Source organism: Amblyomma americanum, chromosome 3, assembly GCF_052857255.1.
Source record: "Amblyomma americanum isolate KBUSLIRL-KWMA chromosome 3, ASM5285725v1, whole genome shotgun sequence".
NCBI lineage: Eukaryota > Metazoa > Arthropoda > Arachnida > Ixodida > Ixodidae > Amblyomma > Amblyomma americanum.
Genome location: NC_135499.1, coordinates 45,372,165 through 45,384,708, shown reverse-complemented (window position 1 = coordinate 45,384,708; position 12,544 = coordinate 45,372,165). Strand labels below are relative to the sequence as shown.

General features: G+C 48.5%; 1 protein-coding gene across 3 annotated transcripts in view; it reads left to right on the top strand.

The window, feature by feature from the left end:
- lt (vacuolar protein sorting-associated protein light) overlaps positions 1–12,544 on the top strand; it is a 175,820-nt gene that overhangs the window by 118,752 nt on the left and 44,524 nt on the right. For all 3 annotated transcript variants that reach the window (XR_013313229.1, XM_077657307.1, XM_077657308.1), the window contains 2 exons: positions 6,592–6,784; positions 10,265–10,405. Coding sequence is in view for 2 of the 3 variants with exons in the window: in XM_077657307.1 (XP_077513433.1) it covers positions 6,592–6,784; positions 10,265–10,405 (334 nt within the window). In the remaining variant the exon portion in view is untranslated. The remainder of the gene's footprint in view (positions 1–6,591; positions 6,785–10,264; positions 10,406–12,544) is intronic.

The window sequence follows — 12,544 nt, the reverse complement described above, 5'->3', positions numbered from 1 at the left end:
TACCAACTCGCCCAAATTTCAGCTCTACTCCATCCTAGACATCTCCGTCAGCTGTTTTCGTGAATAACGGTTCAGCACTTGAATCGTCCAACTTTCTTCTTGTAGAGGCATGGTTTTAAGCACTCGTAAGCAATAAGCCCATTTCGTACAACACTTGCCCAAAAGAATGGCACATCGGGACCAGAAAGTGCCACTTTGATATTTCAAACATTGAGGTGTCACATCAATGTTTATGGGCGCGAAGCTCTGAACATCCACTGCAGCACTTTTTATTCGTATGTGATAACGAAAATTGGTGTGGCGCTTTTACATTAACCTATTGACACATTCCGAATGGTAAAGTGCGTCATTCACAACCATTTGAAAAGAGAGCATGCAAAAATAAAGGCTGCTTACTCGTCCCGCCTTAAAACGTCATGACATCCAGTTTATTTTTTATTTGCAAACACATTTCGCTTAGCAGCAAGAGATTGCACCACAAACTCATCAGGGAGGGTCAAAATGTTAAAGGACTGTAGACACCAAATTTTTGCTTGCGTGTGTTTTTCTTTCAAACGATGCATTAGACATTCATATACAGTCGAACACGGATATATCGAACCCACATATATCGAATTATTGTCTGTATCGAACTCGTCAATTATCCCCTTGAAAATTCTGTGTAAAAGTATAGAAATTCGTACGTTTATATCGAACGATATTTTTATCCGCCATTGGATATATAGAACGCCGCGCGATCTCGGCACTCGCTGCACCCGCGAGCTCCGCGCCTCCCTTGAAAGGCTCGGAAAATGTGAGAGCGAGGGGGAGGGAGGCTCGGACTGTACTCCCGCTGTGCACGCTCTCCGACTTGCGGAACAGCTTTTTTTTTTTCTCTCTCCCAATGTCTCTCATCCTTCCCCCGCGTAACCAAAAGGCAGCCAGGAACGAAGGCGCCGGCGGCCTCCTCCTTTTGCCTTTTTTTTTTTCTTGTTGCTTTTTCACGAGTTTTGCTCAGCCAACCACAGCTCGTGCCTTTCGTACGTCGCTGTCGCCCTCGGAGGTCGCTGTCGCCATCGTGAGCGCTTTGTTGGCGGAAGCTGCGCACGTGAATTCTTGTGTTTTGTGCGCGTTCTTGTGTTTCGTGTTCAATATTGTTTTGCGTGCGTCTCACGACACGTGTGTGACTGGATCGTGGTGAGCTGACGCGGAAGCAATGGCCGCAGCAAGCACAAGCAGCGTCAAGAAGCGCAAGAACCTGGACTTTGCGACAAAGCTGAAAGCCATTCAGCGTGTTGAGGCAGGCGAGAAAAGTGCGACGGTGGCAGACGACTTCGGGATTCCTCGGAGCACCCTAAGCACCTTGTTAAAAAACAAGGCGGACATAAAGTCGAAAGCGGCGGAGCAACGAACGTCGGGAGCTTGTCGTGTGCGCGCTCCTGCCCACGAGAAAGTTGAAAAGGCTCTCTATGCGTGGTTTTTAGAGGTGCGGGCTAAGAACATTCCGGTGGATGGCCCAATGCTAATGGCTAAAGCCAAATGGTTTGCCGCTGCACTCGGTGATGACAACTTCGCCGACAACACAGGGTGGCTGCAGAGGTTTAAGAACCGCCATAAGATAGTTGGCAAAACCATTTCTGGGGAAAGCGGAGCCGTCATCAGCCAGGATATCCAGCAGTGGATTTCGAAGGAATGGCCGGAAATTTGCGCGAAGTTTTCACCCGCGCAAATCTTCAACGCCGACGAGACTGGGTTGTTTTGGCAGATGCTGCCCAGCAAGACGCTCGACGTCCGGGGCAGCACGTGTCACGGGGGCAAGATGAGCAAAGTCCGCGTGAGCGTTCTGCTCGCTGCCAACATGGATGGCTCTCAAAAGCTCCAGCCCTTTGTGATCGGCAAAGCAAGGGCACCGCGCTGCTTCAAAAACTGTAAGCAGCTCCCCGTTCGCTACGCCTTCAATAAGAAGGCGTGGATGACGCGTCAGCTGTTTACAGAATGGCTGCAAGCGTGGGACGCTGAACTGGGCAAGTCGGGGCGTCACGCTTGCCTTCTCGTCGATAATTGCTCGGCCCATCACACCACCTGCGAGCTCGAAAACATCGCGCTCAAGTTTCTGCCGGCGAACACGACAGCGAAGTTGCAGCCGCTCGACCAGGGCATCATTAAGTCGTTCAAAGTCGGCTACAGGAGGCGACTCATTGATAGGCTTTTGGTGAACCTCCGCATGGGCACGAGCTTAAGGTTGACCTGCTGGGGGCCATTCAAATGATGACGGGCGCCTGGAGAGACGTGAAGCAGGATACCGTGGCCAACTGCTTCCGGAAGGCAGGCCTCGTGACGGCCAAACTTCCCGAAACCTGCGAAGACGGCGACGGCGACAACGAGCGCATGGACGACGCGTTTCGCGAGTTGTCGTCCCTTTTCCCGGCTGCCGTTCCAGCCGAAGTGTCTGCTGACGATTTTGTGAACGTTGACAGCAATGTTCAGGCTGTTGCGAGCCTCGCCGACGAGGACATTGTAGCTGCAGTCGCAGGGACCCAGGCCGACAGCTCGAGTGGTGACGAAGATCCTGCGGACGAGGGGGCGGCTACACGCTCGTACTCCACCGCTGAAGTGGCGGCCGCGTTCAGCTTGATTCGCCGTTGTTGCGGCGACATGGAAGGAACCGGGCTTTCGCACCTGAACAGCCTCGATAAGATCGAGGTTGGAGTCTTTAATTTCATTTGCAAGGCGAAGAAGCAGACGAACATAAGCGATTTTTTTTCACGCAAATAAAGCATTACGTTGCGTCGTGTGTGCGGAAATAGTTGTCATTCTTGAATGCTCCGATCGGTAGGTCATCGTCCGCCACAGGTAAAGTCTCTGGGCCTGTATTTTTTTATATCGAATTTTTAATATATCGAATTAATTCGCGATCCCCTTCGAGTTCGATATATCCGTGTTCGACTGTACAGTCGATGACCGATTTTTCGGACCCTCTAGAGACCATGAAAACGACCGAAAAATCAGGCAGTCCAGAAAATCAAATTTCACCAAAAAAATCACAAACTTATTGCCAATATGCAGGAGGAAGAGGTTAGTTGTATTGCACACATTCTGAAGCTCCTAATGACTAAATTTCTTTGTGCGATGTGTGCACAGACGACAGGCAGCGACCGCTTTCACGAGCTCGGCCTGGCTTTGCTGCCCTCGCCATGTCGCCAGTGAACCGATGGATTGGGACAAAGGCTAAATTGGAATGCGAACATGCCGCTGCGAGAACTACGCTGCGCCCAGAGTACGATGGGCCCAGAATGAGAACACAAAGATGGCGAAGCAATAAGAACCGAGAAACAGCCGAAGCAAGCACTTTGTCGGCGTTGGCCTTCGTCATTAGGCCTAGCGACTAGACCCAAAAGCAGCATCGTATCCGGCGATATGCGCTCTACGGTGGCCTCCGTATAATGAGAGGTGTCTTGCCTGTCATCGAAACGCCACTTGTTTATGGTTCTACAATAGAAAAATCAGGATTGCGGTGCGTTTTGCTGTGAGTACGCTGATCTCGCTTCAAAATGCACCACCATTTCCACCCGCGCTCGCCGCCTCTGTGAAGCCATATGCCTCTCATGTGCTTCGCTGCTACCTCTTTCATATTCGAGACGAAAAACTCAGCACAGATGAGTTCCGTAAACTCTTGACTGCTTTTCAAGTTCGTGCGGCGGAAGACATTCAAGAACCGTATGAATTCGTAACCACGCGGGCGCAATGTGCCGACTCGCACAGAATTCCAGCATTGCAAGTTAAGAGGCTCCCTTTAAGCTTGAATTTCATTTTGTTTGACCAAGTTTTCGATCTCTCCTATAGTTTGAAATAATGAGGTTCCACTGTACATGTACACATTATATAGCGGCTTGAGTACTGGCGGCGAGTGTGAACGAGGTCCGAAAAATCGAGCAGTCACTTGCAGTGCATTCGAAATTTCATGCGCTCCTATACACAAGCATCATGTCATGACGTCAAGGAGATGCAGCGGCACTGGCAGCAGCAGTGACTTTCGTTGTGTAGGCAAAAGGTGGGACCATCCGCATTGGGTGCGCCACGGTTGCGTGTTTTTTGGGCATAATTCAAGGCGGGCCAATAAATTGTGGTATGGTTGGTTGAGCCGCACTGCAAAAGAAAGGAAGTGGCAGAAGTTTCCACAAGATTGTTACAGTCAGACAGGCGTGAAAGCGACAAGCTGGGGCCAAGGAGCTGGACGAGTTCTGCGACGGATCGGCTTCCCGGCTACCATTGCGTTTAGGCATTAAAATTTAATCACTTAGTTCGCATCTCTTAATCCACACCGTTGCTTCTCGGTCGCGTGGCGAACAGTGCAAGAACAACTTGTTCACATTCTGTCATGCTCAAACCATAAGTTTAGGCGCGATATTCCGTGTTCTTGTGATCCTAAGTTGAACGCAGCGGGCCATTTTCAGATGCTAATTACCCGAGCAATGTCCCGAGCGTCACTTCACCCCCCAAAAAAAAGACAAAAAAGCTGCTGACAGTCACCTTCAGCATTCACAGCATGCCGCTAAGCGCGCAGCGTTTGAAGCAGCACCGGACTCTGGCGATAGCACACATGACGCGTAGTGTTTCTCTTATCTTCAGTTTAGCGACCTTCAACAAGTGTATCGTTTCAAGACCTGCGGTCCAACGGCACTAGAATTTCGGCAAAGTCACGCTGTGTAGTTTCCCAAATTATATGAATTTTTTCACTCAAAGTCGATCAGAACCAGCGAACACAGCAAAGCCAGTACACAGATCAAGCAGAATGTGCACACATGAATGTAAATCACAAAATGAGAAGCAATAAAATTTTTTATTTATAGCTTAGCAGAGTGAGCATAAATTTTGGTTCGAGCTCGACGAAGACGTCATTGCATGCGCTTGTAGAGCTCTCGGATCTCATTTTACTTATTCAAAGCAGTTATATGACTTAAGTGTTCAGCAATTTCCACGGTCTTCATAGTGAAGCGACTCGGCGAAAATAGGAAGCACATCACAAGGTTCGGCATGTGATAAAGCTGCTTTGTGTCGTGCATCGTGTCGTCCTAGCTTGCACTAGCAATCGGATATGCTGTGTTGGCTGATAAGTTGAGAACTGCGGACAATTAGTTTCTCCCCATACCTCGCGCTTTCGCCCACCGTAGCCGTGCTAATACTTCTACCAACTAGGAGCAGAGAAGCACCTGATGCAGCACACAGCCTACTATTTCCTTCTGCCGACCAGGTTGAAAAAGTACAGAACTGCTCTCCGAGCATCAGCAAAAATGTTTCTAACCACAAGCGATGCGCACGCTTTGCAATATTCGCATACGCGAGTTAGTTTCGAAGGCAGCGTCGCATGGAGCAGTGTAGGCATGCTGAGTTTTTGCCTACACCCCGCGTCGCTGCCAACTGCAGCGCCGCCTTTGTTTACAAACACGACGCTTTTCTATACATTAGCTCTATGGGCCATGTCGCGGTGCCGCGAAAAAGTCCAAAAAACCAGGCGTCCGAATTTTCGGTCGTCGACTGTACATGGAGCACCCTGTGGTATTCATGTGCGACCGCTAAATAATATGTAATTGAATTTCTTCTTGATGCTGTTTCGGTTTTGGTTTCATCATCGACCGAGCGATGACTATGATGTTAAGTTGATGTTTTGATCACGTGATCCACTAGAAAAACTGTAATATAATCGCTGAGAGGTCATTTCTTGTCATTCCAGGTCTTGGAAGAGGCTGGATTAAATGTCGTAGTGAATTAAAACTACATAACAGCGATTATATTACAGTTTTTATAGTGGGTCAAGTGACCAAATTGTCAACTTGATGTCACAGTTGTCATTCGGTCGATGAAACCGAAACAGCATGAGAGAACAAATTCATTTATAATTTATTTAGTGGTTGTAGGCAAATACCACCTGGTAATCCGTGCATTCTAATGTCTAATGCATCGTTTGACAGAAGAAAACACACAACAAAATTAGGCGTCTATAGCCTTTTAAGGGCGTAGAATTCTAAGGTGGAAATTACTAGCCCTGTATACGAAAACATGAGCAGGTTTAGGTCGCGTCCACAGTTGTGGACACAACGCCTGAAGGGGTTTTACCAGATGGAGAGAGTGATGTATTCCTGATGGTGCCAGTGCTCAAACCTCGTGCCTCTTGTGCCCGAGAAGATTTTTAAATTTTTTTTTTTCGCTAGGCTAATGCTGCAATGGGCCTTCGCAGAAGCATGGTATCGCCAAAAGACGAAGGTTAGCTTCATCTTACCACCCAGCTGTTGCTGCCGGGCGCTGAAGCCTGTTTATGCAGGTTATAAAGCTATACATGGAGGTGTTCTAGCTCGTGCTTGGCTTGTGCATCATTAACCCTCTAATAGACACATTTTGTTGGAAATGGTTCCAAAATCGTCATTTATTTCCCATGCTACCATCTGTTGGCAAACCAAAAAAATTGATTTTGATGAGTCTTACTCACGTTTAACTGGGCGTAGAGTACCAGACAGCACACAAGCTGGACTCATCACAAGCCAGAAACGGCAGTTGGCTATGACGAGCTTGGTTCGTTAGGGAGTTAAATGTGGCGCAACCCGTTCGTTGTTTCAGTACCTAGACGCGCTGTTTGAGCGTAGCCCCGCACTGTGCGAGGGCCAGCACATGGAGCTGGCCCGCCTGTACGCTCAGTTCGCCCCGGCCAAGCTGCTGCCACTGCTGCGCCGCTCATACAGCTACCCGCTCGAGGAGGCCCTGCGGTTGTGCCAGGAGGAGAAGCTCACCCCAGAGACCATCTTCCTCCTGAGTGAGTGTTGAGCTGCTTTGACTCTCATGCAGAGATGCAGAGCAGTCCTTCCGCAAGGCATGCTACATTGTGCCTTGACATGCCGCTGCACATTTCAGCCACCGCAGAAAGCTTGCACTCTGCATCAGCCCCTGTACAAGGTTCAGATTCTTCTCTGGACAAGCAACATGGCACCATATACACCCTGCCATCATAAGTTTGCAGGGCACACGTCGCCAAAAAACGCTATTTTCATGTAGCCTGGGCAGATAGCCTGAAAACTACCAGGGCTTTGCAGAGTTCCTGTCATAAAGCGTTGACTGCAGGTTTCCATTTCAGGATAAATCTAATGGCTTCCACAAAATTTACGTTTTTCGCAACTCGCATGCCACATCATAAACTTTTGACGCCGGGTGTGCAGCGCACCGTTGTGAGTCCGAGCTGCTGCACTGTAATCAACTGGCCTCGGAATAGTGCCTAGAGATCAGTACTGCACTGCAGTACCTTAGTACTGGTACTGCAGTGATAGATAATGTGGCATGCAGTTCTCTATGTGTATAATGTTATGTACTTCCTTTGCTCTCTCTTGTTTCACTTCACTCGCGGCTGGAACTTGAGTTTCCCCATAATAGAGCTGCACATGCTAGCTCTGTATACGTTGCTGTCTCCTCGTCATAACCATTCACGTTTGCATCTTACAGTTCACACATGCTGCTCAAAGCTTGCAGAATGCTGGCTGAAGCTTATATTGCATATATGGGTTAATGGTTCTCTGACTGACCAGTTCGGCCATGATTGTTTTTTATCTTATTTACACGAAGTCAACCCCACATGTCGCATGTCAGGGTAAAAAAAAAAAAAACCAGGACGTGCCCATGGACACACCTGCTCCATCGTCCTCGCTGGCGCTGCCAGCGTCATCACTGCAGTCCCACAGCACGTCGTTTTAATGTCATCATCCCATACTTCATTTCGCATCGAAGTCATGGTGCGTCATTAAAGTCGCACCATGACATCGCATGGAACAGCTGAAAACTTTGCAGCCGGCATATCCGCCTGTATAACCCATTTCGAGACTTCGAACTTGTGGCCCGGCGTGCAATTGTTAATTTTTCGGTGTAAAGAATGACAGCCATCTTGAATGTAGCTGTGAATGAGTACTGGGTGCTTACTGGACCCAGAGCACAAATGACTATTGACGAAGCACTACATTAAAAACTAGTAAAACGTGGCCGACAGTTGTCAAATGCGTCAAACAGAGCCAGAGAGAAACTTTGCATGAGCAGCGTCGGTGCTTCAATCAGCAAACAACAATCCCTGGAAACGCTGCTGTTCCAAGTGGCAGTGCCGCTGCGATTGAACAGCGGCCCTTCCATCAACTGTCAACACTGCCTTGAGTAAAAATAAAAATTAAAAATCCTTTCGAACAAGTGCTCAAAATAGCCGAATACTACTGGGTAGAGCTGTAGAGCAAACATAAAATTGCAACCACGCAGTATCGTCCCTGATATCTTGCTTGTTTTGCCTTTATTTATTGTACCATGGTTTGGTTTCAGCTGTAAGTCAACCCCCACGCATCTTCGGATTTTCAAATTTAAAAGAAATAGGTTGATTTACAGTCATGTAAATACAGTACTTGTGGCAGTGCTATGATGCACAGTGGTCTGCAGTTTTTTTTCATTGTGTCAAAGCATAGTAGTGTGGAGGCCTCTGTGCAGCACGTTGCTGAAAGTGGGTACCCCTTATTCTGTGGCTGTTTGATTCAAGACATGGATCAGAAAGAGGTAAACTGTAGTTCATGAGAGTCTGAGCTGAACACAAAAGGCCCTACGCATTAAGAGTTGATGAGATTGCCCCACACGCTGCTGTTCATTCACTGGATTAATGCCACAGTGTAAAATGTTGAGCGATTGCTGAGGTTTACTGCATCTCTGACTGCGTACAGTAAAACCTCTTTCACTCAGACTTCAAGGGAGTGGAAAAACGTTAAGGTAAATTTATATGGGGAAAATCTGAGCAATGGTTGTCTGCTTTTGTGACGAAGGCTGCATGACGACGAAATTTCGCAGCTTCGTCAAAGGCTTTAATTTGCCATCACGTCTGCCATTGCATGCCGTTGTCAGAAATGGGCGGGCCATCAGTGACCCTGCAGTGTGTGGAAGTTTTAATTGCTGGTACGACACTCTGGCTGACACAAACAGGCATGTATTGCTACAGCAACAAAAGCGCCAGCTAGCAAGAAAATATGCTAAGGAATCGAGGTCGTTAAACCCACCTGTAAGGTCACGAGCGAATGTTCGCCCATGCTAGGGCAAGGGATACTCCCGAGGCTGGACAGGACGAGATGCGGGAGAACCTTCCTCCACACGAGGCCTCACCCCGCTGGCGGAGAGCGGAGCACCGCACCTGAACATCAGCACATGTCGCGCTTCCCCAGCCGAAAAGGACATGCTCTCCCGCGTGCGCGCAGCAGTCATGCCGTCCGTGGCGCTCATGTAGCTGTGACGCTGGCGCCCTCCCTTGTTAGTTAAGGTAACTAACTAGGGACGCATTGCGGAGAAGCAAACTGAAGGGGACCAGTCCCTACAAGTGTGGAATTCAGGTCTTCAGTAGTGCTGTTTCGATGATCTTTCGCCGTGTCAGCCATACCTGGACACGAAATCCATTTTGAAGCCACTTCAAATTAAGCGGTGCAAGGCCCTGTACCATCCGAATTAGCAAGCTTACGTCGGCATAGACTTGCGTTCGCCGGGACAGAGCTGGCGGGTCGAATTATCCGGATTCCTGAATGAATGAGGTTTGAGTGTTAGGGTTCAACTTATATTGAGGACAGCGCAGCGAGTTATGGAAATAAAAATTATAGGTGTAACGTTAAGGTACAGCAATAGGGCAGAGTGGGTCAGGGATTAAAGAAAGGTTAATGACGTCCTAGTCAAAATCAAGAGGAAGAAATGGGCTTGGGCAGGGCATGTAATGCGAAAGCATCATAACCGATGATCCTTAAAGCAACGGACTGGATTCCAAGAGAAGGCAAGCGTACCAGAGGGCGGCAGAAAATTAGGTGGGCAGATGAGCTTAAGAATTTTGGGGGGTACGGCGGTCGCAGCTGGCACAGACCAGGGTTAATTGCAGAGACGTGGGACAGGCCTTTGTCCTGCAGTGGGCGCAGGCAGGCTGATGGTGATGATGATGGTGATGAATTGACAAGCTTTCATTCTACTTCCATCATGCAAAATCGAGTTTTTGAGGTCAAGCATTTTCATATGTTGCTTCACAATTACATGAAAGGCAGTTACAGCTTCATCCTGTAGCGATACAGTATGTGCGGTGCAGGAAACCATCACTGAAAGTGAAATGCTAAGGGGCCAACCGTATAGCCCACATAGTACATAGTGGTGGTGATGTGTGCGTAGTGTGCTTGTGATTTAAGTCTCGCCCACTGTGTGCTCTTGATTTCTGAGCACATGGTTGACAGCCATGTATATGTGTTGTCCATTGCAGAGCGTATGGGCAACACCAAGGAGGCCCTGCACCAGATCATGGACAAGCTGGGGGATGTGCACCAGGCCATCGCCTTCTGCAAGGAGCATGACGATGCCGAGCTTTGGGCGGACCTCATCGAGTACTCGCTGGACAAGCCCCGTGCGTGTGTCCCACTTCCCGATGCCAGCAGAATGGAAAAACAGGATGCTGCTATTCACTTGCAATCAGTTCTTTTGTGACGCAAGTTGCCTTTATTTGATGTGGCATACCTTTAGTAGAGTTTCCTGAGGTATCGAGACACCACTGACAGGATGACTACTACTAATAATAATAATAATAATAATAATAATTGGTTTTTGAGGAAAGGAAATGGCGCAGTATCTGTCTCATATATCGTTGGACACCTGAAGGGAAGGGATAAAGGAGGGAGTGAAAGAAGAAAGGAAGAAGAGGTGCCGTAGTGAAGGGCTCCGGACATCGCACAGCACATGGGCGCCTTAGCGTTTTTCCTCCATAAAAACGCAGCCGCCGCGGTTGGGTTCAAACAGGGGAACTCCAGATCAGTAGTCGAGCGCCCTAACCACTGAGCCACCGCGGCGGGTGGATGACTACTGCTGATTTCAGCTACACGTAATAGTGTAGCTCAGGGTGCTTAGCAGAGAAACAGGCAAAGGTTGTGGCATGAGCCACGCTGTTGCGACTTGGGTAGCATGGTCGGGCCGGAGTGGGGACGAGGATGATCGGAGACTGGGTTAGGAGGAAGGCAAGAAAAAAACCTTATACAACTATTTGCATTATGTACACATAAAAGAACTGAGAGTGCTTCTCAGGAAAAGAGTCTTGATGAGAGGGAGCTACTCGGCCTTGCTCGATGCCAAATTTTATAGGGTTTTTCTTCTCTGAAATCCCTAGATGGAGGCCGGGCCTGCCGAGGAAGGCGTGTCCTAAAAAGTTCACCGTGGTACTCATCACGGACTCTCCCCTTAGGGAACATGCCCCCGTTACGTGTTGAGCTTGAGAGGAGGATGCCATCTACGTCGTGCAGACATCGGAATGTCCGCGAGTGGCGTTCCCACTGTTTGCAGGTGGTCGCACGGTGTTCCTCACCAGTGCACGGCCCAGGCTATGTGCAAGGTCACGCAGGGTCATCTTCCCCTTTGAAGACGAATGCCGCTGTCAGACATGGTGACTGGACCTCGCTGACCCCCAGATCCTCTCAGGACAGTCAATTACGGCTGGCAGAGCTGCGCTGGTGGTTTTCAGGGGGGGCTTACTGTCGCCGCTGCCGTGGATATATACCGGGGATTGACCCCGCTCACCCTCACTGACTCATTGGCAGCCTGTGGTAGAGTCCTCTGCAGTCGCGCCGGTTGACTCATTCTTATTTCTACCGCGCCGTCGCGAATTGGCCAGCAAGCGCGGTAGAGAAGGAGCTTTTTTTTTTTTTCCCCAAGTCAAAAGGCATCCGGCTGCAGCCGTCGTGAGGTTGTTGGCTTTGTTGACAGCTCCTGTATGTCACTTGCTCCTGCTCGCATGGCTAGAAGTACGATCATAACAACGCTAACTCAATGGGGCCATGCATGCCTTTGTTTTATTGTGTTGTTGCTGTGGCACCCCACACAGCAGCAAACTGTATTATCATAATAACATTACCGGGGATTTTTTATTTCCCTAAGCTATTTACTGTTAATGCTATCCTGTTGCAAAAATATTATAATGGTGCACTTGTGTGGAGCACATTTTTTGAGAGAGAGAAGAAATGATATGCAATACATTTCTTTTTTTTTTTTTTTGCTAGGCTATTGACTAAATGCTTGCAGACAAACATTACTTGTGTTTTGTGGCACACAGCTGTTGTCACTGTGCTGTGTGTTTGTAGATCTAGCATGTAGACAGCTACTTTCCCCTCTGCTGACTTGGGTCAAAATGTGGCTTTTGTGTTTGTCACAGAGAATGCCTTTGCAGAATTCTGTAGGTTGTGAAATTTTTTTAGATGTTTATGTATTTATCTGTGCAAGCAGAAGTGGTGACTGCCATCTGTTGGTAGGCAGTGGAGAGCAGGTTGCCCGCAACATGGTGGCCAGGTTGCCACCTTTCCACTGTGGCATGTAGCAGCCACATGCCTTCTCAGTTTTCTACCTCAGGTACAATAAACTTTCGTGTGTTAACCTAAGTATGCCACCTCGAATATAGCCAATTTTCGTGTCTGGACCTCGGATGGGACGAACTTAGTGTGCTGACCTTATATATAACAAACCTAAGTTTAACACCTCTGATGTAACAGACCCAGGTGTACCA